This window comes from Bolinopsis microptera, chromosome 7 (assembly GCF_026151205.1).
Source record: "Bolinopsis microptera isolate Bmic1 chromosome 7, MBARI_Bmic_1.0, whole genome shotgun sequence".
Lineage (NCBI taxonomy): Eukaryota > Metazoa > Ctenophora > Tentaculata > Lobata > Bolinopsidae > Bolinopsis > Bolinopsis microptera.
Genome location: NC_087078.1, coordinates 12,074,730 through 12,102,702, shown reverse-complemented (window position 1 = coordinate 12,102,702; position 27,973 = coordinate 12,074,730). Strand labels below are relative to the sequence as shown.

At 39.2% G+C, this 27,973-nt stretch overlaps 3 protein-coding genes across 14 annotated transcripts in view; 2 read left to right on the top strand and 1 right to left on the bottom strand.

Moving 5' to 3' along the window:
• Positions 1-13,401, bottom strand: part of LOC134818310 (disabled homolog 2-interacting protein-like) — a 62,039-nt gene extending 48,638 nt beyond the window's left edge. For 5 of the 10 annotated variants that reach the window (XM_063827820.1, XM_063827815.1, XM_063827818.1 and 2 more), the window contains exons 1-6: positions 13,305-13,395; positions 13,015-13,118; positions 12,510-12,588; positions 7,371-7,435; positions 6,738-6,802; positions 624-716 (exon numbers count right to left, since the gene is read on the bottom strand). In XM_063827820.1, the coding sequence (XP_063683890.1) occupies positions 624-716; positions 6,738-6,802; positions 7,371-7,435; positions 12,510-12,588; positions 13,015-13,118; positions 13,305-13,347 (449 nt within the window). In that variant the 5' untranslated portion in view covers positions 13,348-13,395. Of the gene's footprint in view, positions 1-623; positions 717-6,737; positions 6,803-7,370; positions 7,436-12,509; positions 12,589-13,014; positions 13,119-13,304 lie in introns of all 10 variants that reach the window. The other 5 variants (XM_063827822.1, XM_063827824.1, XM_063827821.1 and 2 more) reach the window with 3 other exon arrangements.
• Positions 13,402-15,844: 2,443 nt separating this feature from the next.
• Positions 15,845-27,973, top strand: part of LOC134819026 (uncharacterized) — a 104,790-nt gene continuing 92,661 nt past the window's right edge. For all 3 annotated transcript variants that reach the window (XM_063828783.1, XM_063828785.1, XM_063828786.1), the window contains exon 1: positions 15,845-15,871. The gene's annotated coding sequence lies outside the window, so the exon portion shown is untranslated. The remainder of the gene's footprint in view (positions 15,872-27,973) is intronic.
• On the top strand, positions 16,671-17,555 carry LOC134818702 (uncharacterized). The gene has a single exon (XM_063828342.1). It carries the CDS (start codon positions 16,671-16,673, stop codon positions 17,553-17,555), a length of 885 nt encoding a protein of 294 aa, XP_063684412.1.

Genomic DNA, 27,973 nt, shown 5'->3' with positions numbered 1-27,973 from the left:
CTAGTTTGTAGTTTGTGCTTCCACAAGAACCATTATAGCATTATGAACATTTTTTAAAAAACTAATTACAACACTACAAATCTATTACATTTATTGAGTATTATGTAACGCGATGGAAATATTTTAAGCGGGTAATATCCTATCCAAACCCAGGATACATAACATGAAGACTTTGTTGTAACTTTGTGTGAAAAGCATTAATACACTTACTTATCACCATATAAGCGGTTATCTTTAAAATGCAGTCTAATTCACAGGTCAAGGTTATTCTTTATCGCGGTGCTAGGTAACGTTTATGATCTGCTAATTCAAGCTTGTGTACCAATTAGAATCTAGATTATTCCTTTCAGTAATTTAATACATTATGTGGCGCACGTTTTTGTGCTTTAAGAAAGGCTTAACAATCAACAACTAACGAACTGTAAGAAACCCTGAAAGATAATCGTATCTGTATCTCAATCATGCTGTTCAGAAATTAATTTTCCCAGACAAATTAAAGGATGTGAACGTTGAGTAGAAAGGTGCCGGGGTTAATGTGAGAAGTTTGACACTGAAATCGACCCATGCTGAGTTGGTGAGTTCAACAGCTGAAATTTCAAGAAGAGATGTGCACACAATCTTACAATAATATAAGTGATTGCGACCGGTGTATTCCTAGGACGGAGACTGCCTTCTCGTGGGACCGCATCCTCATGCACCGTCCTCCGTTTATACTGCTGCAGAGTTCTTTGTTACAAATTAACGGACAAACATACAAATGTAGAATATCTCTTAATTTATTCCTCTAAATAAATGAGGTCGTCAAGACTGTTCCCTCTAATTGGATCCTCCCACTCTCCCAGTTCTAAAATTTTGATCAATCAAGGATTTTTGTTGTCGGCTTTTTCTGTGACCACTCCACTCTTCGATTGTTCAAAGCAAAGGCGTTTCATCGTTTAAAAAACATAAAATCTTCCAGTCTCCTCCTTTCAATTGTCATGTTGTAAAATTACCGTGACGTAATTCATTTTATTATATCTATCATCAATGTAATCTAAATACTTAAATAGGAACTCTAGCCTGTCACTCAGCAGAAACCCATAGTTCATATCCAAATAATAAGCACCCAGAAACCTAGCGGCTAAATTGTTTTTCAGTAGCCGCCGCTTTGCACTGTAGCGGCACTTGTAGGACTTGCCGCTTCACAGCAAGGTTTACAGCTTCCACCACAACTCTTTGTTTTGTGTTAGCTCCAGACGGAAAGTAAAGCTTTATTATCAATTCTAGCCTGTAGGGAGGCGCGCACACGTGGGTCGGAATAAAACTGTACTGAAGGTGGTTATAGAATGTAGTCAGCAACAGTAATATTATATGAGTTCAACCGACATTTTGTTATATTAATAAAAAGAAGGTATGTTGGCTGTTATCACGTTAACAAGCGAAAAACCGACGGTTTTTCCGTTTCGTGCTACCTAACACCTCACGACGGGCCGTTCAACACATCCGCTACCGATCTAGATTTCATCATGTTCCTGGAATCCTGCTGTTGGATCCTCCCAAAGTTCTGATAGATATACTGAGAGATGTAGCACACCTCTGTAGTATAGTAGTAGTAGCGCAGATCATTCTTATTGTTTTTTAGGATCCAGACAAAATTACAAATCCTATCAAGTTTCGTTCAAGTTACAAGATCAAACCACCAAAGTGCAGTCAGGATATATGTTTTGTGGAAGAGCTGTACTGTACGGCAATTTCTGATCTCCCATCCCTTATCAATTTTAGTGGCATCTTATACACGTAATTTTATACACTCCTAGTCCTAGTATACCAACATATTATAATGCGACAACATTACACCACACAAATACTAACACCCTCAAATAACAACACTTTAGGTGGGGTAATATTATCGTATATATTATTATATCAGTAGTAGTGGCGGGCTACCGACTGCTGTTCCCGCGCTTTTAAATATCTCTCTTCTGACACGTGTGCGGGGATGTTGCCCGCAGGTGCGATAAGCGTGCCTCACTCAGACAGCCGACCCACACACACACATATAGGTCACACACACATCATATTATAATCATAATATCTCTGTTACATATTACAGATAATATCTAGTCTGTAGTCGGAGATTTTATATCTCTCTCGCTCGACAGAAACATGCCAGGTTTACAAGGTGATATTATTACTGTTATATTAATAAGTTCTGTGCGATATATATATATTACTTAAGTACTTAAAAGTAACACGTTGTGAAACAACAACTTATGTGTATATTATTATGATACGACATAATCATGATAATGATTCATGACGCAGTGACTACTGCTGCTGCTGCTGGATACTTGATATATCATATATTTGGGGGTTTCGTCGCATATTATTACAACATCACAACAAGGCACCTGTAAAGAGACAGTGCAGAATTGTACTATAATAGGGCAGAAGTGGAAAGTGTACATGTTTTACATGAGAGAGAGAGAGACTCGGCAGCGAGCTGTTAAAAAGGTTAAAACTTCACACCATACAGTTGTCAAGCTGCAGCAGGGTGGATTCACTACCGTACCTGACTGAGCTATTACTGTTAACCATCTCAACTGTTATTGAGGGCAACACTTAGCGCGGGGGTTAGTTGTGATTTACAGAGTTAGTTGTGATTTACGGAGCCTGGACTGGGGTGGCACATAGTTTAGTTACGACCAGAGCACCGTTAACGGAGTTGGGAAATAGGACTAAGTTTAAAGTTAAAAATCTGCAACAATTACCCAGGAAAGTCGGTCGGAAAGAATTCGGGAGTGTTAAATGTTTCCCAGCCAAAATCTACAAAATTACATAGCACCTGTTATTTTTACCTGTAACACAAAAGGGCCGGTATAGTAAAAAAAGGTTTTCTAGGTTGAGAGTTCTTGGTTAGGTTTTCTCTGGGATAAGGTTTTACAGTCGTGTGATAAAACAAGTTTTATAATTGCTCAAGATATTATCAGATTTTATCATGTAGTGTTAAACATGTTTTAAAACAAATTCACGTTAAATTTTGATGAAAATGTTTGAAAGAATAATTTTCCCAATTGTATTTCTAAGATACGAACAATTTTAATTTTTAAACCTTAGACTTTTCAAAACATATTATGGAGGTAATGTCATAAACACATTCCACCTTACTGACACCCAATTACACTAATTATAAAGATAATCACCCGAAAATCACCACTACATTACCTCCCAATTAAACATAATTTATCCACATAACTATGTCTCCAACTCTCCAACCTGATTTCTAACCGTGACCGGCATGCCGCCATGAAGACGACCGGCAGGATGACGAGAACGTTATGCCCGACAACCATGCAGCTGTCACATATTGGCATAAACTGTATTTTTCTAGCCACTTCATGGCTGCAACTAATAAAGTCACGCTTAAAATTGTTCGTAAGTAAATAAGTAATCCGTTGTGGAACACTCATCAGTGTAGTCACCGACTAAATCATCAAAATGTTATCAAAACAGTGAATGGACCATTGTTGAGAATTTAAACTTTAAAAACTCGTGATTAATCTCGTGATTATTAGCTGGCAGCATCACTGGTCACTGTGCTTGTCCGATATTATAACTTCTAGTTTTGTAACACCGTTCACTGTTTCAGTTCATCGCCTTATTCTCAGAACATAGTCATTATATATTATACATCATTTCATATCTAGACCATGAATTGTTTCGGTTTTAAGTGACCGTTAAGATATATGTTGTAGGCGTCAGTGAATCGTTGTTATTTAAAATTTACTTTTAACAGTATTATACCATAACGAAATGGTGAGTCTACACGATATGAAGCCAGACTGTCGATACGATTACCACACAGTTCATCCACTGATTTTAAATACGGTTCTAAAATAAGAAATTTAAATTGAATCGCACGCTGCGTGATCTGTCACTTTTTCAACGCACACTTGTACAACTTCCTAAAGTAGCTAACAAAGCCTGCAACTGCAGTTGTTGTTAATCCTTGACAACAGCAGCCCCCCAATATTCACTCCCACACACTTGTTACAGCTCAGAGTCTAGGTGGTCCGAGTGACACGTACAACAGGGTGCGCCATTACCTGATCACCATACCTCACCCTAACGACCACCACCCTGACTACCATGTTCCACCTCCTGCTCCTGCCGAGTTTGGCGCTGGCAGTACGCCATTCCACCGACCAAGAGACCCGCCAAATAGTGGAGAAGCTACACGGAGTGGTATCTAAACAGGGCGGCTTGATAGAGGAGCTCTCGAGGACCGTGTCAGATCAATCAGCCCACATTCAGCAGCTGCAGTTGGAGGACCAGGACCAGGAGACTGAGATCAGAATACTGAGGCACAAGTTAAAGGGACTAAACCGGAAAATGGGTGATTTACAGTGGGACAGTATCCACGCCAGCGCATCAGCCGCTTGCAGCCACCTCAAACCCTCCATGACTAAAACAGTGATGCCCTTTGTTGAGGAAGTGAGCTGTGCTATGGTGTGTGCTACCAGTAACACCCGGTTCACCAACTGTGTGGCTATGATACGGTTCAATGTGATGAAGACAGGGAGGATGGTGGAGGCGGTGCCGTTTGGGGAGATCTGGGTGCGTACGGACGCGTGCAGATCCTCCTCCTACACACTCGGAACTGAGTTACTGAAGGAAGACACCTTGGGGTTTTACAGTGTTTGTTGTTGTGGACTCTGAAGAAATGTGTTGAGGGGATTATTCTCTTGTATCTTGGACTTGAGATGCAGTGCCAGTTATTATAAGTTTTGAAGTTTTAACAGAATCAAGAGATTATATATAGTTTTGTTTTTATTAAAAACAGTTTTGCGATCAGAGCTACATTGTATTTGACTGAACGACGATATTGAGAGTTTTGTATAACTATTATGCATGATCTAGAAGTTTGTATTACTATTCCAAAAATGATTAACTTTCAGCCAAAATAACCAAACATAAATATGCGAAATATCACATTATGATTCAAGTGTCAAGTTTCAATGTTATAGACTATCTCTAAAGTCGAAATGTTCATCATGTACGTACTATGCTATGTAGTAAATGTATTAGACAATTCCTTCAGTCGCTGTTCAATTCATTAAACTCCGCTACCACCATTATACAATGGCCATGATATTCCTAACACTATGAACAGACAATCTTTAGAGTGCCCACAGTTCATAGAAAACCGCGAGGGTTATTTGATTAAAAATCTGAAGACCAATAAAGGCCCCCTAAAATAGGTGTAATGTGGCTGAACAGTGTACACTACTACTTCATACAAAATGTACATTATAATACTACCTCCTTTTGAGCTGTGCCTCACCAGACATTCCGTGTGATCTTACAATTTAAAAGGTAGGAGTTGACTAAAAGTTTAGGGGAGGTTCATCGCTATTTTTGACATTATGCACTTTTTGAGATTTTCAAGAAGCTGAAAATGACGAAACATTTTTTTGCCATTTCGGTAAAAATCATGATTTTCAGGATAAGTGGTGATTGATCTCTCGAACCTGTTAAGTTGGTAGTTCAAATTCCGATATATTTCAAATAGTTGAATAGCAACCAGAGTCAATAATTCCACTTTACGCAGTGGCGTAATATAAAACTGTACTGTGCTTTCCTTTTTGCTGAGTATAAAATACCGCACTTTAACAGGAAATTGCCGCACATCTTGAAGAATGTCAAGAGATGACAACTATAATTTTTGCTCTCATCCTTTTCGCATGATTAAACTATTAAAGGTCCATTCGCCTTCGAATTTTAAAATTAAATATCCCACACAAAACCTTTTGTTTGCGATGTTTTTCGACTTAGCATTTATCTGGGTATGGAGAACTAAGATGATTAAGATTCCACTACTCCCCAACAAGACACAAAGAACAGTAGAACTGTAGTATACAGCCTAGGGGATAGGGCCACACATTTGAACCGGTGAACAGTACGTAAGTTTTATTAAAATAGAGCTATTTGTAAAACCAACTGTGTTGGCAGTAATAGTATACATACTGTGAAGGATGTAAAGATAATGGAAACTATTTACTAAATGTACAAAAGTGGAGGGAGGCGGTGAGGCGGCCCAGACATGATGTTGAATGTATAGGTAGCAACCAGCAGCATTCTATAGTAGCAGTGTTATATTATATAGTAGTATTATATAGTAGTATTGTTATATAGTAGTATTATATAGTAGTATTGTTATATAGTAGTATTATATAGTAGTATTGTATACTAGGATACTATGTGGTAACTTATTATTATATTATGGTAGTATTATTTACTATCTAGTATTATATTGTAGTAACTAATAAAATAGTAGTATAGTATATTATACAGTAGAATTAAATATATTAGCACAATGAGGGTTACTTTGTGTGTCTGTCCGCTACAACAACAACAATTATTGGTCCATTTTACTGTTGTCATGAGACCGCTGTTAGTGAGGGTAACAGTAACAGTAACTATCAAGACAACAATATTAGATGATGTTTTATGGGTCTAAGTTCTGTTTATTTTTTAGGGGTTATTTTTGAATAAAATTGTTATCACATTTTCTCTTCGAACGATAAGTAGTTGAAACAGAACTAAGCTCGCTGAATCTGATGTAGAGTTTTTCTGAGCTGTGACACAACAACAAAAAATTGCTTGAGTAGATGACGTCACGACTGAAAAACACCACGTGACACACCACGTGACACGTGACACACCACGTGACACATTTATCAGTACTGATCACTCACTTGTTGATTGAAGTGTTTCTGGTAGACAGCCTTACTCCACTCGACTTGATTCGTTTGCTTATCCGCTGAAAGGACACGCGCTAATTAGAGTTTTGTAGTCTGAGTTTCAGGAAATGTTGAATAATATGGAGAGGCAGTGATATCATTCTTATAAGTGGTGGTATTCTCCTAAAAAAGGTGGTGATATTATCTAAAAAAGGTGGTGAATGGTGATGTTATCTGAAAAGATAGCGTGATATAATGATAATAAGTGCTGATAACGCCTGGAGGATGTTTACACCTTTATTTTTCAGAGAATCGAGTCAACAGGGCGAAGTGACGATATCTATCAAAGTGATAAAAATATATATCACTATTTCCTATCGCTGATAACTATCTCAATATTTAATATAATGTAACACTGAATGATAAAATCTAAGTGTTAGCCAAATTAGGTGAAAGGTCTATCATAACAATTTGTCAACAATTTCAGTAAAAATCGCTCCTATTCTAATTCTAATTTTCATAACGGCTCACAACCAACATGTGTGTAAAATCTAATTTTCCAGAATCTGTCAAACAAAAACAGGGAAAAAACAATCGTCATTATGACTGGAAATAATATTTCGGCGTAACGTTATCTCGGGTACTCACGTATTGAGTGATTTGTGTGAGGGTTGTTCCCGCGTCGAACACTTCATCCAGCGGCTTGTCAAACACTGAAAAACATACCACGTGACTGACACGACCATATAAGGAGGTAAATAATTTAAGACCGGTCACGTGATAATTATTGAAAATGGATTGCACCATGTGAAGATAGTGGTACTAAGTAGGTTGCAAATTAGTGTTGAAGAGGAGTTTGAGCTCGTTTTACCATCTGTCGTATATTTATAATTATTGTATGTATGATGATAATTCTAATTTTAGCCCGGGCGCAACAAAGCACAGCAAAGGTAGCTGTTGTTGGGTTGTTCTATAGCATATAATAATATATTTAAATGTGGTCATTGATCAGGAGTGCTGTGCTTTAGTATCTTTACATAAGTTTGGAACAAAGGGAAAGCTATTTAAGACTTTGATAAGATGTTGTGTTATATTAATTAAGGACTTATTCCGCTGTTGTGGCCGACAATATCTTTTTCAACTCAAGTTATATCGTATAATAGTTCAGATATATGTATGCCGTATGGTCATTATTTGATATCACTTAAAATGGGCACATGTAAAATGTATCATAATATGGCATACTTCGTAGCTTTTAACAAACAGAAAACATGCTTACTAGCCTCACCCAATTAATAAAAGGTTGAAAACAGTTATGTTGGAAAAACAGTAAGACCCTACAGTTAAAAAACAGTAGGGTTTATAAATGCCCCAATAAACACATCATAAAATAACGTACACATTATTGAACTTTTGGATGTTTACAATACACAGGAGCACAGGGGGAAGATAAAACACTTTCACAACAAGGTCATATAATCACAGTTACAAAACCGAAAGCTTAGCATTATTTTACAACAGTTACCATGGCAACTGCAGTTACCATAACAACTGCAGGTACCATAACAACCACAGTTACCATAGCAACCACAGTCACCATAGCAACCACAGTCACCATAGCAACCATAGTTACCATAGCAATTAGCAACCATATTCGCCATGTAGCCAAAATTTGCCATAGCTATATCAATCACAAATGCTATAGCAACCGGAATTACTTTAATTGTAGCAACCTAAGTTACTAATAGTAACCACAGCAACCATAGTGATCAGCCAAGATCAATTCACTTAGCAAAAGTTACCTTGATTTTACACTGGTTGATTGCAGAAAACCTGAAAGTTCTTCATAATTACAGATACTTTATTATAATTACAGATACTTTATGTTATATATTATTATAGACCAACATACAGTTGAATCGCACTTGAAAGATTATATACCGAGAATTAAGACACCCAGTACTAACTAAAAACACCATACATTCAGTTCGTGTGTTACTCCACTCATAATGGTATTGGAACCTGAGTATTCTCTTTTTTCAGGAATCTTTGTCTTGAAAAGTGTTTGTTTCTCAGAAGTAAGTGTTCCTTTCGTGTAAGTCTGCTCTCTTTTTTGAGAAGTTAGCGTTCAGTTTTTTAGATAAAAGATAAAATATTCTTCAACCTCGCCACGAGACTTTGTGTTATACCGCGCCAACTAATCATGTATAATACCGAATATATTATGCCCACGACACTAAATCGAGCATGTATATTATCTGATATGGTTCTGTTAATATCTGAGAGCTATAATTACAACAGTATTTATAGGTAGCGATAACGGCAGTTATTATAACATACATATTATAGCATGACGGACGTCAGTCGCGTTGATCAATGGGCCTAGTTGTGGCGGCTCGATTCTAAAAATAAATACAGTCGGAGTAGTAGATTACTGGGTCCAGTGGTTAGTTATACCGCGCCAGATGGGCCCTTGCCAAACATTGACCTCTCTCTCTCTCTCTCTCTCTCTCTCTGGGCCCCGCACATCAGCCCCGTATTAACATGTTAAAGGCGTGGCGGCAGCACTGGAGCCTGTACCTCAGCCACTGCGTTATTAAAGGGCAAGGTTTAACAATATATAGTACAATTTTAACCATATATGGTATAATTGGGCTCTCATTGACTGAGAGAGAGAGAGGCAGCTCGCGGTGACTCGCTGTGTAGCATCTCACCTGGCACTCTCAGAGTCTCAGCTACACCCACCATCACACTGACTGTGGCCCAGTAACTGGTGGGGTCTACCCTGCTACTAGTAACTGGTGGGGTCTACCCTGCTACCAGTAACTGGTGGGGTCTACCCTGCTACCAGTAACTGGTGGGGTCTACCCTGCTACCAGTAACTGGTGGGGTATACCCTGCTACCAGTAACTGGTGGGGTCTACCCTGCTACCAGTAACTGGTGGGGTCTACCCTGCTACCAGTAACTGGTGGGGTCTACCCTGCTACCAGTAACTGGTGGGGTCTACCCTGCTACCAGTAACTGGTGGGGTATACCCTGCTACCAGTAACTGGTGGGGTCTACCCTGCTACCAGTAACTGGTGGGGTCTACCCTGCTACCAGTAACCTGGTGGGGTCTACCCTGCTACCAGTAAATAGTGGGGTCTACCCTGCTACCAGTAACTGGTGGGGTCTACCCTGCTACCAGTAACTGGTGGGGTCTACCCTGCTACCAGTAAATAGTGGGGTCTACCCTGCTACCAGTAACTGGTGGGGTCTACCCTGCTACCAGTAACTGGTGGGGTCTACCCTGCTACCAGTAACTGGTGGGGTCTACCCTGCTACCAGTAACTGGTGGGGTCTACCCTGCTACCAGTAACTGGTGGGGTCTACCCTGCTACTAGTAACTGGTGGGGTCTACCCTGCTACCAGTAACCTGGTGGGGTCTACCCTGCTACCAGTAAATAGTGGGGTCTACCCTGCTACCAGTAACTGGTGGGGTCTACCCTGCTACCAGTAACTGGTGGGGTCTACCCTGCTACCAGTAACTGGTGGGGTCTACCCTGCTACCAGTAACTGGTGGGGTCTACCCTGCTACCAGTAACTGGTGGGGTCTACCCTGCTACCAGTAACTGGTGGGGTCTACCCTGCTACTAGTAACTGGTGGGGTCTACCCTGCTACTAGTAACTGGTGGGGTCTACCCTGCTACCAGTAACTGGTGGGGTCTACCCTGATCCCTTAACAGTAAGACACTTACAAAATTTCAGAGACCAACTTTTAACAAAGTTCTATATTTTAGAGGTCCTCAAGACCAAAACCAACCGTATATTTACAATTTACATCACATGTCACAACAGTGAACCGTAAAGCGTTCTATGGAGAACCAGTTTACACCATCCAATGGGTTAGTTGGTAAGTTTGACCATTACAATTAATTCATAGAATTCTATATCATTAATAACGCTATTTTATTAATAATGCTATTTTATTAATAGCGCTATTTTATTAATAATGCTATTTTATTAATAACGCTATGTATAATTAAAGCTGTATAATTATATTACTCAAGAGAGAGATGTATAGCTAGTTCGATATGGTGTGGTGTACGTGACGCTGGAGGATTTATCACTGTACAAGTCATAAGATTATTGCGTGACAACTGTAGAATAATTTAGTTAGGGTAAATAAAGATTTAGAAGTTCAACTGTCATGACTTAGGCGTTAATTCTGTCATCATTTAAATACTTAGAAATATATTAATGACCTGCATTTAGCATTACTAATTTTAGAAACAGGTTCTTCCTCGAGTACTCGACACAAAACGTTGGAAGTCAAGTTGTAAAGATGCCGATTAGTTTTAAAGATCAACACCAATTATATTAAATTTAGAGGGTAATACGCTCTCTTTTCAACGAAAGGACAAACTTACCGCTGAAGACAATCGGTGAGATATCCTGCTTGTCGTCAAGGAAACACATCACGTACTATAACCCACTGATATATCAACAGCTATAATCTACCCTCAGCTAGCCCAACCTATAGCTTATCTATTCATACTCAATTACGTATGCAGCACCAGCACTACAATGGTAACTACTGCATAATATAATAAGGCTACCTACTACCACTGTAAGACGACCTCTGTGCAGGTCTCTTATTTCAGGGACCTCTAATTATCACCCTCCTTACAACATCCTGAGATGTGTCCCAAATTCACACATTTCCACCAAGAAGCCAGCCAATAGACCGGTACTGGTTGGACAACCCTACAAGTATCTCCGCTCTAAACTATGTTGAATTAAACGAAGAACAACGGTCTGCCCGCCTCATTTGCGGCAAATTTTCGATATCTTTTAACATGTAGCTTGAAAGAGAAAGAGTGAGAGAGAGAGAGAGAGAGAGAGAGAGAGAGAGAGAGAGAGAGAGAGAGAGAGAGAGAGAGAGAGAGAGAAGAGAGAGAGAAGAGAGAGAGAAGAGAGAGAGAAAGAGAGAGAGAGACCAGTTAGAATATAACATGAGATCTAGAGTGGGATGGGTTCGTGTCGGAAATTATGTGTGGCTAAAAATAAGCGAGGTATTGTCAGTTGTTTGAGGTGATTTAAAGGGAAGGAGGCGATTCAGACAGATACTGTAATGTGCGAATTAAGAAAATATCAGGAAGGGCAAAGCCCCAAAACTTCTGCAAGAGATTTGACCAGCAGGACATTTAGTCACTAATTCAATACATCAAGGGTTTGTTTTGTTGTATATAGTACAGTGTATAAAAGTCTAGAATGGAAGTAGTTTGTATGATGATGAAACAGCCGGTAGGAACACAATCCGGTATAATACGGACACTTTTTGGAGGAGTACAAGGTTTCCAGCAGGCTGGTGACTTTAACCCCAGGTTACCGCACGTCATGTTGCCCGACAGGTCAAGGCACAATGATATTGTTCTGTGTATTATTCTAGTTTATATATTGCCTGACACCACCACCGGCACCAGTGTACAATTAACGGTTTTCTATATGTTGGTAGCAGTAGACGCCCTGTCAAATGTCACATGACATCCCCAAAATTGCCAATTTACACACTAGTAATTTGACTTTGAGTCTGGTTAAATTTGGGGGTACTTTGCGGTCGAACTTTTAATGAGCTCCACAAAATATAGACTTACAATCTAGACTCAATACAGCTATCTGGCAGGGAAATTATCATAATGCACACACACACACACACACACTTTGCACCAGGTAAATCATTAATATAAGTAGGGCGGAAGACGTTGGTACAAAAACCCCTAATAAAAAAAGCGTCAACTACCAACCTTCTTCACGGGTGTCTGTATCATTTTTACAATCGTCGTCCAACCTCACAACTGCACTGTTACTGACTGACTGTGCACTCTGAAAGAGACGGAGAAGATGAGAGTATGTTGAGCTGAGACGCGTGGCACGGTGCTTCACACTGATCTGTTCATCTTTACAAGAAATTGTTAGGGATGGGGTGGAGGGATGAAATTGCCATTATATTTTAACTCGGAGAACATTTAAAATGTTTGGCTAAAGGAGAAAAAAAAACCTGGTGTTTGTAAAAATTGTACTTATTGAAACTGTCTAATAGGTAACCTTAAAATTCTGTATCATCTACTATGTACATGAAGCCACACCGGCCAAAGTATGTCATAGTCATGCAGTGGGTTACTTCAAAACCATCTCTTTTTCTAATCTACGGGATTTACACTCTGCATGATCTAATGCAATGCCGATGGATCTGTTGATCAAAAATATTATGAAATCATAATATATTTAAAACGAAAATACTTTATTGACCTGTTCATCTTTAAGCACATAGAACTTCTTGAGATTGGGTTCGAGGACACAATATCTTCGATGCCACACTAGAGAGGATGGAGGGTAGCCACTTCCTAGTTCAACTGAAAATGTATAACAAACTAAATTAAAATGGAATTGAAATTAAGGTCAACTAAGTGTTGGATGATCGTTTTATTTATATATATATATATATATATATTATATTTACTGTTACAGACTGAACGAAATAAATACTGATCGATAAATCATAGTTAACCCTGTCTATTCATTGACTACTGATTACTTACAAGCAATGTACAGCCAGCCTTCAAGCCGCGCATCTAACTCCATTTCCAATTCTTCATCCTTCTATTGCTCCAGAATCATAGAAAATGACTAAAGAAAAGATATCATGTACATTACGAGACATATTTATGTTCGGCATAATTCCGGTGACTTAAATGATTTGGGAACGAAAATATGGGAATTTTTTCGAAAACTGCCACATTTCGTACCCCAAAATAACTCATGGTTTTTGGGAATTTTTTTCATCTCCTTATTTTACAAAAATGAAACCCAATATTTGAGAAAATTAAATACAAAGATCTTCTCTGATAAGCTGTTTCATCCTGTAAACAATTTTTTCGGATCCTTTGAAAGTTAGCCTCAACTTAACTTCAAATCCTCCAAACGGTTTAGGAAACTGATGGTGTCTGTAATCTTCCACTACCAATATAGTGGCCAATATAGTAGTGACAGAGCTTGCTTACTTTTAATCATAATGAAACCTGTCTAAAATCATTTTTAAAGCAATTCATGATCGAACACTAGTGTTCATTTGTTTGATGAATCATATTCAAACTTACTATATTGATAGTAAATCGATAAAGTCATAATTAAAGAAAATACGTGAAAAATAATTTGGGGAAATAATGACGATGACCTAAATTTGTCCGAAAATATGGTGTTTTTTCGAAAAACCATGGACTTTTGTACCATTTAAATATGTCTCGTAAGGTATTCAAGAATGATATTGAAGAATGATATGATTACATAATCTGGTAAACAAATAATTATGCAGTGTGTTACCTTTGAGACTTGCCTCTCTGACTTTAGCTCACCTTCTATGAATATATGTATGTGTCATTCATAAAAGTATTAAAATTAGGAAATACCAAAAAGTTAAATTCTTTTAAAAATAAAATAGCCTTTGAATGTTATTAATAGCATGGATATATTGTTGATGTAGAAGAATAACAACTAGAGGCCAAGAACTGAACCTAATACATGTATTTAAAATTTTATATTTGCATTGAGCTGTCAGATTTTTCTTTACTGGACACGGCCTGTCATTCCACCGCAGCTTCTATCTATCTATGTGTTTATGAATACTATCAGCCTTGGATCCCCATGTAAATTTGTCTGCGAGTTACATTATTCATTGATGCAATAAAAACTGACTACAAACAAATACTATTACCTTTTTGCTCTTGAAAATTGAGTGTTTTTGCTCTTGAAAATATTAGACACATTCAAAAAATTAATAATTAGCGTTATATTACAAAGTGGTAAACATCTTAATGGGTCACTGGCCGCTTCAGTATTATGCTACTACTCAGTTATGTAATATGTAACCTAATAATAACTAATCTACCCAAATTACCAGGCACATAATCACTAATCAGAATGGGGACCTTATACTAATCCCAAACAAGTATGGTATGCAGACGACTCTGCATTCTACAGGGCCAGGGGTAAAATCAAACAGCTTATAAAATAGCGGACAGACATAAAAAATCATGTCCCATTGCATGTGTGGATACTATACTACCGACACTCATCAACACTAATTTTGAAACCATAACATATTATATTACCAAAGTTAAAGCTGTAATACCAAATGGGTCAGATATTGAATCAGAAGAAAGCGTTGAAATTTTCGCAATAGTGGTAACCATCAGTTGGATCTGAGAGCAACTATTTTAGGTCTTCTTGATATAACTGCTATCGAACCACAGCAAGCTTATTTATCATTCATTTATGTAGGATACAAGGATACAAGGATACAAGGATACAAAAGTGATAATTATTTTATTAGGAAAACAAATTTTTAGGAAAACAAATTTAAATTTTGGTATTTATTAATAACAATCAAAACATATCATATCATAAAAATAAAGCCGCGCGTTGGTTGACTGCCTCAGTAAGGTGAATAATTTAAGCTTGAAGGTGCCCTGCGCATTTACAGAACCTTATGCGGCGATCACATATTCACGAGGACCTGTGAGCGCCAAAATTAATTTAAAGTTTCTAGAAATCATACATCACTACGAGTTACTCATGCTTTTGGATTATAAGAGTGCGGATTGTCAGGTATTTCATTCATTCATACTTAATCGGTTTAAAGCTGTATATTTAGAACTCACTATTGTTTAAACTACGAAAGCAGAACGTAGATAATGGACAATATACCGACGACAATACCAAGGACCCGAGTGCCGCATTGACTTTTCCGGATCCGTTTTTACCGAAGGCTTATCCACCAGTTACTCATGCTGCATGTATAGTCTGATAATATTTTGTCTTATCTCTAGCAAGCATTCTGTAAATTGAAGTGTCGTATTTATTGAATTCACAATAGTTATAATTCTGAAATAATTTAAGGTTACACAATTCTAGTTATTTACAAATGTGTAGGGATAAAATAGAAATGTTTTATAATACTTATATTTTTCTATGAATAGATCGGATTTTTAGATTTCGATCTTATTTTGAGGTTCTATAGCATTATGCATTGGCCAGTATTTGAGTGGAAATCTCGGCTCTTATAATAGTTTTAATACTTTCAACACTACTATATAACAAATAATTTGAGGTATGTGACATGTACGCAAACAAGTAGTGGGACCGTAGATAAGACAATACGAAAACTCAGACCAGATAACGCCTCAATACCTGACACTGAAGATCTCCTTCTTCTCGTCTTCCCAAATATACAAAGGGAGTCCGACCCATAAGTCGGAACCTCTCCGGTTGGTTCAAACTTTTTCGATTTTGATCCAGTCTTTGGCCCAACCTCCTTACTACTATCTAATTAGCTTGGATTTGGTTTTGGTATCTTCATCCTCTTTGGTACTGTGCCAGGCGAAACTATTATTTCCTTGACTAATGTCTCAACCCCCCAGATTGACAAGATACACCGTAAACTTCAGCTGATTGCCCCACAGGACTACGACTTGGACGGCAGGATCGAACTATTGAAGTCCAGCGTAATTTACAACAACGGGCTAAGTGAATACAATGAATCTGACATACAGGTGATATTCAAAAATGGTGATTTTGTGGATTTTAAAACAAAAGATGACAGTTTTGAAGGGCTGTTTCCAAAAAACAAGTCTGGCAAAGTGTTATATCCATGCCAAGTATGTGCTGGGGAAGTCACAGACAAAAGTGATTCCAGTGGATCGGGAATTGAATGTGATGGTTGTAACATGTATTTTCACAACCAATGCTCTAGCAGACCCCTTACTAAACCAGAATTTGATTTTATTACAAAGTCCCCTGGCTATGTCAAGGTTCTATGTCCACCCTGCAATAGAGTATATGGCAGTGCTGCCCTCAAGCTAAGGCGAATTGAAAAGAAGGTTACCAAGACGGCAAATACAATTAATCTCATGTCAGATCAGGTAGAGGACCTTGTTAGTATTGCCAGTAAACCATCCTATAGTGGAGTGACCAGTAAAGCAAGTAATGCGAATCACCATCGAAGTGCTTTGCTTCCTACAAACTTGGTTGAGAGTCTCCACACAATGACTAAATCTACTAGGGATAGCCAGAATGCAGATAAGCTTAAACGGATAAGAGTGGCAGTCAGACCAGGTGACACTAACATCCGCACCAGTCGTGATATCAGGAAAGAGTTCAACAAACACCACAAAGGCTTAGTCATTAAACACTGTCGCCTAACAGCATCTGGTTCTATAACCTTTGAGTTTGAGGATGAGACCACTGCCAAGTCAGTTTATGATAACTGGTCTACTGAATTCTTTGGAGGAAATAAGGGCATGAAAATTCCGGGAGCTGACAACACCACTGGAATAGTCAAACACGTTTACGATGACCTATCTGAAGATCAGATGAAAGATGATATCATGAATAATTACTCAGAGGATATAGAGGGCTGCGAGTTCCTCAAGCGCAAAGGTGACAATTCATTCATGGGACTGATTAAAGTTGAATTCAAATCTAGAAACAGCCTGCTCAAAGTAATGGATGAAAAGATAAAATTCTGCAACCAGAGATACATTGTTGAGGAATACAAACGAAAATCAAGAGTAATAAAGTGCAATAAGTGTCAGGGCTGGGGCCATGTTCACAGGTACTGCAACAAATCTGCTAAGTGTGGGAAATGTGCAGGAAATCATGAGAGTCTTTCATGTGACATAACCACAGGATTCAAATGTGCACACTGCAACAAAGATCACAAAGCTGGCTCCTATGATTGTGAAGTATACAAGAATAAATTGGCTCAATTCTCAGTAGATCGTCAATATGACTAGCACTAGTTCCTGTTTAGATATGGGTAGAAGTAAAAATAATATCCTAGGAAAAATATGTACTATCAACATCTGTGGGCTCTCCCAGCGAAGCCACATGATGCTAAACAAATATGTGTTTGATAATGATATTATTCTCCTCTCAATCCAAGAAACTGGCAGAAACCAGGAATACAAGAAACTGGACAACATGAAAACTTACGAGGACACCAACAACCAGACCAACAAAGGCTGTGCTGTTATGGTTCGAAATGATGCAATGTTCACCCAATTCTGTGACATCTCTAAGTGTTCAAAGAACATTGATACTGTTTGGGGTATGCTGTGTTGGAGTGGAAAACGGTACATAATTGGTAATGTCTATCTGAAACTGGACTATCTATCCGGTGTGAAGGAATTTAATGGAATGCTTGACAAAGCCTATAATCTTGCCAAGAAACACCAGTGCTCAGGAATTATTACCATGGGGGACTTTAATGCTCGCCACATTATCTGGAATGACTCAGTCAATAACAAATATGGTAAGTGCCTTGAGGAATGTCTAGACTGGTCAAAGTTTAGTGTTCATGCTCCTTCATCTAGGACCTTTTTATCAAAAAATGGTAGCAGCCTCATTGATTTCTTCATTACATCGAATGACCTAGACTACAATCTGGGCACTCCTTTCACTGATGACAAAGCCATTCTGTACAGTGGAGCCCCAGTAAGGGGTCATGTTCCTGTGACAATAACTATCAACCCCAGATGTCCCAGAGATGCCAAAAAATCGGAAAAGAAACTGGATCTATCCTCCATGAACTGGGACGACTGGACTAGTGATATAGAACAGACACTTTCTGCAGAAGCAATCGAATCCTTAGCTTTTGACAACAGTATTGACAACTTATGGAAGCTAATTGAAGATACAATAAATGAAGCTACAAAAGCAAACTGCTCACTAAAGCTGGTAACAAAACACAGTAAGCCCTATTGGACAAAAGAGCTGTCATCTAAATCAAAAGAACTAAGGGATGCGCTTGGAACCTACCTGACCAGAAACACAGATGAAGCCTTTGAGAGGTTTCAAGCAGCAAAAGAAATCTTTGAGGAAACAAGGAAACAAGCATGTCAGCAGTTTATAGTGAACAAGACCCAAAATCTAAATGTAGCTCAAGCAAACAAATTCTGGAAAGACTTCAACAGACTTTTTAAGCCTCCAACTGACCAACAAGTGGAAGCTCTGGTTAATGAGGATGGGACAGTCATGACAGAGAATAAAGAAATAGAAAAAGAGTTGTTTGAGACATTCTTCATGGGTAAGCACATTGTAGAAAACATAGATAAATTTGATCAGAACTTCTATAATGAAACCAACAAACTATACTCAGAAATCAAAGAGGATGGATTTCAGCCATTTGCTGATTCCATGGATAACTTTCAACACAGCTCAAAGCTTTACTGCCCAGTTACACACGGGGAAATCCTTGGTATAATTAAGGGAAATAAATCCACAGCAGGAAGTTTCGACAACTGCCAAGTTCATCCATCTATGCTCAAACACCTTGGTCCAAACGCATTGCATGCCCTGAGTATACTTTTTAGCCTCTGCCTGAGAAATGGAAAATGGGTTTGGAATGCATCTAACATAATATTTCTGAAAAAAGAAGGAAAGAGCAGTTATGCAAAGCCTGGTTCTTACAGACCAATCTCAATCTCTTCATATTTAGGCAAACTCTTTGAACGGATTCTTGCATGCCGGCTGGAAACATATCTTTTCACTATCGGACTCATTGATAGCAACCAAGAAGGCTTCTCAAAAGGTAGAAACACTATAAGGTATCTGCACAGGCTAACAGCTGGAATTAAAGGAGACATGATGAAAAAACTGACCGTTCTCTGCCTATTCATTGACTTCGAAAAAGCATTTGACTCGGTGTGGAAACAAGGCCTGATAGTGAAACTATGGAAGGTTGGTGTGCATGGATGCTACCTAAGAACAATTGATAGTTTCCTCTTTGGGAGGACGGTAAGCCTCCTCCTAAATGGTTTCATTGGTCCTGTTAGGATGTGCCTCGATTATGGGCTGCCACAAGGCTCTGTTCTGTCACCAATCCTCTTCAAATTTTATGTGTTCGACATGGAGACCCTGTGTCAACTGTATGAGCAGATTCAGGCCTTCAAATTTGCAGATGATGGAACCATCAAAGTGACTGGAAAAGATCTTGAAGAATGTCTCTTTTACCTAGAGCTGGCGATGGGATTCATAGGGGAATGGACTTCTCAATGGAGGATGGTCATAAACTGTAATGTGAATAAAACAGAAGTTATATGTTTCCAATGCCAAGATGCTTCAGCTGTTCCTAAATCCTTTGATCTATGTGGAAACACCATTTATCTCACAGACAGCAGCAAAGTACTTGGTATAACACTTGACAGTAAGTTGAACTTCAAGCAGCACAGCCAGGATGTATACAACAAGCTAATCTACCGCTGGGTTTGTCTGAGCAGGTATACAAACCGTAACTGGGGGATGAACCAAAAGGTCCTAGTGAGGTTGGCCAAAACTGTGATGTTTTCCTCCCTCTTCTATGGCTCGTTTATCTGGCAAACTAATGCCAACATGCTGGAACTGAACAAACTTTGGTACAAGGTTGCAAAATCTGCTGTGGGAGCAGTCTTCAATGTTCAAAATGCCATACTAGAGGTCATCTTGGGAATACCCCCACTCCGGGTTACAAACAGAATAATATCGGTGAAGCACTACCTGAAGGTATTCAGTAGTATACATATCGATGTACACCATGACTTCATATGCAGAGAGATAGAATCCGGAAACACAAAAATTCTGGGCCAGATGCGGGATGTGCTGAAATTTCTAAAGTGGAAGGTTGAAGTACATGCTGACTCTGTTCTGCCAGGTGATGCAATAATAATTGGACTGAATGATGCCTCGAAATTGTTCGAGCTCTCTAGGAAAGCCTGCCATTACACCAAGGTCTCTATCAAACAATTCACTGAATTCGTATGGCAGGAATCTATTAAGAACCAGTTACAAATGGAGGGCTGGTCTCAAATTCCCGTGGTGTCTACCACCCCCCTGAAGTTCCCTTATCATACTAGCAGAGAAACTGAGGTTCTAGTCATGAGCTTGTTTTACAAAAACAATCTTCTAAACTCATTTCTTTTTGTCCTTGACAGACTGAAATGGCCATCTCCCTATTGCTCCTGTGGTCATGAAGAACAAACTGCAATTCATATACTGACTAGTTGTGGTCATGTTGACGAAGACCTTAGGGACCAAGCCTCATATCTTCTCAGTATTGGTAACGAGGTCTCCAATCTGGAAGATCTGGGTACTCCACACTTGGCGATCCTAAACTGCTCCAGAGATCCAAAGTTCATCCAAATCTGCAGTGAATGTGTGAATAATGATGACCTCAAGCTAAGAAGGAAGATCTGTATTTCTACAGGGCCCACCCACGCCTAGCTGGGGAGTCTAGTCCCTACACTAGACGGCCAATGCTCTATCCATTGGTATGTACGCGGCCTTACCCAGGCCTGTAATAAATGGGGAGTCCCTCTTAGGACGACCAGTGCTAGACACTGTTTACTACTGACTGAATGGAAACCTACTTTACTCTTCGGATTGGTAGAACCTGTCTGGTTACATGAACATTGGAGCTAGTTTTATATTAACTCACATGATATTATTGTCGACTTAGACTGCTTGGATGTATCACATCTCAACCATTGTTGGGTGTGTTACTTTGTTTTGGGCTGAACACTTTTAAGCTTTATTGATTTGATCTATAAAATTGCATCTCCATTGATGTTTATGTAACTCAAAAAACTTTTTCTACCAAAAACGTTTTTGATCGGGAATCGTCTTTAAATTATTTTGGGGAATATTTTGACTTGATATAACGACGTCGTCGTAATGACACAAGTGACTGATCAACCACCTTATTTGATAGTGTTTTAAAAAATAAAGTATTTATATTTTTAACTTGGGGTGTAAATATTTTTAGGGTTTTTATTTTTTAAATTTCAGATCTTTCATACTATTTGTTACTAAAATGCTCATTGTAGCCTATAATATTTAGATTTTCATCATCATAATAGTAGGCTGTAAAATGTTCGTTCACAAAGCTAAAGAGAATTGAATGGATTGCTCTTGCTGTGGCAGTAAATTTTGTAGGGTCTAGTGTTTTATCGGATGGCAAACCGGCTAGGTCAGTAATATTTTTGGGGTGGAAGTTAAATTTTTCTCTAACTGAGGAGTAGAGTAAACAGTCAGTTAGAACATGAATTTCTTCCTCAATAGGCTTAATATATAAGCCCCTTGCTGAAAAAGCAGAAAGTACACCATCGATGTTTTCTTGATACTTGTAGGTTTACAACCTACCAGGACGCGCGCCTTGATTGACGATGTCAATCTGTCGAGATCGTTGCTCTGCGAAGGAGAGCAACGATCGAAGAAACGATCGGAGCAAGAATGCTAGTTCGCGCGGCGCGTCGAAGCGGCGAAGTCCTCCAACGCGCGCCGAGTTGGACTTGTCGACGGTCCAATATATGGAACAGATATTTTACAAGTATCACCCGTTAACTTGGTACTGTAGGGGGGTTTCGTAACGGCCCCTCTAAATCTTAAGATGTATGAATGGGACTTCCAAAAGGTAAAATTTATGCCATACATGTTATAGCGAGATGAACCACTGGACCTCGCCGAGCTGCGAAGGATTGACATTCCAATGTTCAGGCAGCTACCACGTGACACAATTCAGCCAACCAGAGTACCAAGTACAGGAATCCGCAAAGTTAAAGTTGCAAACTTTTGATCGGCCCGAAAGGGGACTTTTCTGGAAATTTTGAGATAACTCAACAATTACGTTGTCTTGAATTTTCCTCCTGGAGAGGCCAGGTAACGTTATTTATATTTTTAAAAGAGGAACATGTTACAAAAAACCGAAAGTCTCCAACTCTTTTACTTTCAAAGTTAAGCCCCATCCGGTCAGGGTTCCTGGGCATAATATAATAATATTTATAAAAGTTACTTTCAGATCATAATATATCGTTGTAGCGCGATGCACTACTGGGTCGCGCGCACATCCAATAATGCTTCTCGCAACCACTGACCAAAGATCAGCGAGATGTTGACTCACGATGTCAATCCTTCGCAGCTCGATGAGGCACAGCGGTGCAATTTGCCGATCTACCGAAGATGTTATGTGGTTGAGAGAAGAATTATTTGATGCGCGGCGCGACTCAGTAGTGCATCGCGCTACAAGGCGGGATGCGAAGAGTTGACATTTGACATCTGACATCGTTAATCAAAATATATCTAGATCTTCAATTCTAAATATTTACAATGCATCATTTCATTAATCTATTGATAATAAACAATCGTACTCCAGCCCCTACACGCATCATGTCAATTCGCTTATGCGGCGCGGCTCAAACCGCGCACGCACGTATTTGGTATTATGTTATACTTTTTGCTTTCTAATAAATATCGCGTCAATGTGTACGTGTAAATGTTCATTTTTTGTGTAAACTGAATCCAATTGAGACTAGTGACAAGTTAAGGATAATAAGGACCCAAGTGCCTGCACTGTACGGCTTTTCAACCATACATGGTTCACCTAATATGTAATAATATAACCATGTGCTTTCGCGCCCCGGCGCGCTTGATACATGTTACGTATTACAAATATCAGAGATTTTTTATTTATTCACAAGTCAAGAAACCGCCGGGATAGGAGGTGGGCGCGCGCTACTGCAAGCGCAAGGGCTCTGGATAGAGCAACATATATGGTACAGCTCTAAGGTTACTAAGTTTACGACTGATACCATCAATTTTGACGCAGCTAGGCACGCGGGTCAGTTTTCCTAATAGTATATATAAGAATCTCCGGATTATTAGTGTTCATAAACACAAATTATGTACTATAATATATAATCTTTTAAAATTAAAATATTGTTCATTTTGTTTATTAACGATCTAGAGCTAGCTGTTACCTCTTCTAAGGTAAGCTTCTTTGCTGACGATACTAGGGTCTCCAAACGTATCGATTGCTTTGAGGACTGTCTGCTGCTTCAGGCTGATCTGTACGGTATTCTCGACTGGTCACGCTGCAACAACATGAAGCTCCACGAACAGAAGTTTGAGCTCCTGAATCATCTCCACAATAGAAAAAGTTCCTTTTCTGAACTTCCTTTTTACGTGGAAACTCTACTTTACAAGGTCTCCAGCGAGGAAATACTACATCCCGTTGAGAACGTTAAAGACCTCGGAGTTATGGTATCAAGCGATCTGAACTGGTCCAAACAGATCGGTAATATGGTCAAGAAAGCTAGAAGCACACTGTCATGGGTGTTTAGTGTCTTCAAAACTCGTGATAGCAGATAGGACCTTGATTCACGATGTCAATCCTTCGCAGCTCGGTGAGGCACAGTGGTGCATCTCGCCGATCTACCGAAGTGGTTGCGAGAAGCATTATTTGATGCGCGCGCGACCCAGTAGTGCATCGCGCTACAAGATATGACCGTAATGACTACCCTATATAAGTCTTTGGTCAGAAGCGTACTAGAGTACTGTTGTCCGCTGTGGGACCCTGTTAAGGTGACTGAGATCCAGCTTTTGGAGGGGGTCCAGCGAACATTCACCGATCGTATATGCGGTCTGGAAAATATGAACTACTGGGAGAGGCTTTCACATCTAAAGCTAATGTCACTGCAGCGCAGAAGGGAACGGTACACTATTCTGATGATGTGGAAGATCCTTCACAATGTTGTCCCCAATTGCAGCAATATAAGGTTCACAAAAACATCCAGACATGGTACCCGAGCAATCATCCCTTCCCTGTCTAGGTTGAGTTCCTCGAGCAACCAGACACTCTATGACAGCTCATTTGCTGTAAGAGGACCAAAACTGTGGAACAAAGTGCCTGATAATATTAAAGCTGAAGCTACGTTTGAGTCGTTTAAAGTTAGTTTGTCCAAGTTTATTGCTTTGATACCGGACAACCCTCCGACTTCCGGTTATAGCTGCAGCTGGTCTAATTCCCTGGTAGACTACTCGCCATCGAGGTGGTCAGAAATCTGATGACCCTTCCTGCTACGAGGATAAACACAACCAAAGTAACCAAAGTAAGTAAGTATTCAAACAATATACACATCATATCACAATGACCCTATATAAAATAATAGAAAAGAAAATCACATTAATATAAAATGAAAATCACCCTTGGCCTTTTGGCTCCAAGTTCAGATCTAGAGACTATCTGTATTGAGAAAGTTTTTTATTCACACCTCTGTCTACATAATGACACTGATTGAAAATATGGCGGAATAACCGGCTGACTGTCATTACATGCGCAGTACACCAAGTAACCACCTGAAAATTTGTAATCATTAACCATATAATAAGGCCATAAGGGTGATTTGCTCACAAGCCCAGTTCAAGCTAACAGCGAAAAATCATGTCTTAGATTGTAGATGAACAAAAAATTAAAACATAAAAAAGTAAATAAAATCATAAATTAGTTAATAGTTTTTGATATAGTAAAAGCAAAAAGCTAAATCTTTACCCAGGAAACCTTACCGTTAGGGGCCTAACTTCGGAAGAAAAAGAGATAGAAACGTCTGGTTTTCAACAAAATGTTCGCCTTGTAAAAATAACGTTTCCTCCCCAGGGGGAAAATTCAAAACAATTGCATTCTTGGAATAATTGAAGCGTGCAAATGCAATGAACTAACGAGCGAGCGCGGAGTTCAATAAACTGTGAAGAGGCGATCACCCTGTATAGTAGAGTAATATCGCCAGCCGGTATATATAGTAAGGTCTCCTGGGTATTCAATATAACAACAGGACTAGGAGGGATGGCAAATTAAAATGTAAAATAACTGACATTCTTCAAGCACTATAACATACACTGCATTTAATTATGATTTGTCATACGTCGCGTTGTATGACCCGCCGTGCACGAGTGCGCGGCTCCCCCTGTATAGTATCGTAGAAAGTCTATATTGAAAGGACAATGGGGGCCACGTGATACAAGTCATGATCATGAAAAAAGCAACCATATATATATATTGGAGGACTTTGCCGCTTAATTCGATGCGCCGCGCAAACTATTATTTTTTATACTTTGCATCGAGATCATTGGCATGTTGCTCTAACCAGAGCCCTCTCGCTTGTGAAACAAGCGCGTCACGCGTAGTACGCGTAGACACCTAAGATGGCAAGTACGTACGGTACGTACCTTTAAAAATAGCTGTACGGTACGTACTTTTAACTTGGGCTGAAAGGTACAATGCTTGCAATTGCAAAAAGATGCACAAAAACCACGTTCACACGACAACTTTCATGGAAGCTGAATTCGCTCATCGCTGCATTTCAATTTATACCATTAGATTTAGAGCAGTTGTACAAGAATGTTCCAGAAGCAAGAAGGGTTGGACCATGTGACATTGGATTTGGCGCTTTGAATTATGTTGGTTGAAAAAGTTGGCAGATGTTGTTTAGGCGATTTTTAGCGCATCCTCATTAATGTGTGAAACAAACTTTAGAGACTACGAATATCTTATTATATGAATATCTTATTATATGAATAAAAGAAAGCTGAGGCTGAAGCCTCAGCTTGCTAAAAAACTAGTGTTTATTTACTCCAATAAGCACATTAAAATGTGATACTGAATGCTGATTTTATCTGTCACTGTTCATTTTTATCTCTCACTGTTAATTTACTATCTTAATAATTCATGTTCCTCTTCGACTACTACCTCAAATAAAATTATGATAATACTAAAGGAACATTGCAAGTACTCCACTAACTTTGAAAAAAGTTTCATTTTTTTCCCAAAAAAGTCTGTACCCTATAGGGCCTGTACGGTACGTACCTTTAAAAGTAGCTGTACCGTACGTACTTAAAGCCCTGTACCGTACGTACTTGCCATCTTAGGTAGACACATGGCTATGTGAAATTGGCATGTACCGTCTTCCGCCAGACTGTACACCGCCGCAGTGACTTCCGCCATGACTAAGATAAAAACAGGCGTATCTTATTTAAAAGCAACCATTTCAGAGCCTCTTCACAAACTCACCTCTGCAAGGCCAGGGGTATAAGTATCACATCACATCTCTCTCTCTCTCTCTCTCTCTCTCTCTCTCTCTCTCTCTCTCTCTCTCTCTCTCTCTCTCTCTCTCTCTCTCTCTCTCTCTCTCTCTCTCTCTCTCTCTCTCTCTCTCTCTCTCTCTCTCTCTCTCTCTCTCTCTCTCTCTCTCTCTCTCTCTCTCTCTCTCTCTCTCTCTCTCTCTCTCTCTCTCTCTCTCTCTCTCTCTCTCTCTCTCTCTCTCTCTCTCTCTCTCTCTCTCTCTCTCTCTCTCTCTCTCTCTCTCTCTCTCTCTCTCTCTCTCTCTCTCTCTCTCTCTCTCTCTCTCTCTCTCTCTCTCTCTCTCTCTCTCTCTTTCTCTATCTCTCTCACAAACTCACCTCTGCAAGGGGTATAAGTATCCTCAAGTAGTATTTAACTCTGAGTTCAGGTGCTGATTTCTTCATGTCATGTCTAACAAAGTTTGGACTTCAATCATGGCCTTTTGAAGGTTTTCCCGGGCATCTGTAGAACTGCAGTCAGCTAGGGGAGAGGGACAGTTCAGTTATGAGACACAGCAACTTCGCTTTATCCTCCTGATTATCATAAATATTATCGTTGCCGGGTAGGAACCGACCGGAGTTTTTGGTTGCCGGACCGGAAATGGCCTGATATCAATCTATTTTCCGGTTTGCCGGTGTATAGAAGAGGAAATTTCAGGCTGTCGGATCTTGCCAGAAATTTAAAGTTAATCCCGTTGTAACCCCTGTCATTCAAAATGTGGTACTAAAAGCCAACGATTTCTTTAATTAGGCAATAACATGGTCCCGTACGGCGTACCTGCTATTAAACCCTAAGTCCGAAGTCAAGGACCCGGCATGTTAGTTTATTACCCAAAATATGTAAAATGTCCAATAGTTATAAAATTTATCTACTTCTAGTGTCTAGTGAAAAGTTTTGAAATTTTCCAATTATCTCATACTGTTGAGTGTTCAACTATGCGTGAATATAATTTTAATAAATGGGAGATGATTGAGACAATCGATCACTGCAAGTTGCTGTTTAGCTGCCCTCAGACTCTATTGTATTAGTAAGCACAATTAGAGGCTATGCGGAGACACAAGAGGCTATCATGGCGCCCCGGTGTTCGGTAACTTGTACTCCGTTTTATTTAACGGGTGATACTCGTAAAATATCTGTTCCATATATTGGACCGTCGACGAGTCCAACTCGGCGCGCGTCCTGTTAGGTTGTAAACCTACAACTTTTTATAGATCTAGATTGTAGAGTACACTACATTAACCACATAACACATTTGATATTTGACCAAAACCCATAATCATGGGTAGA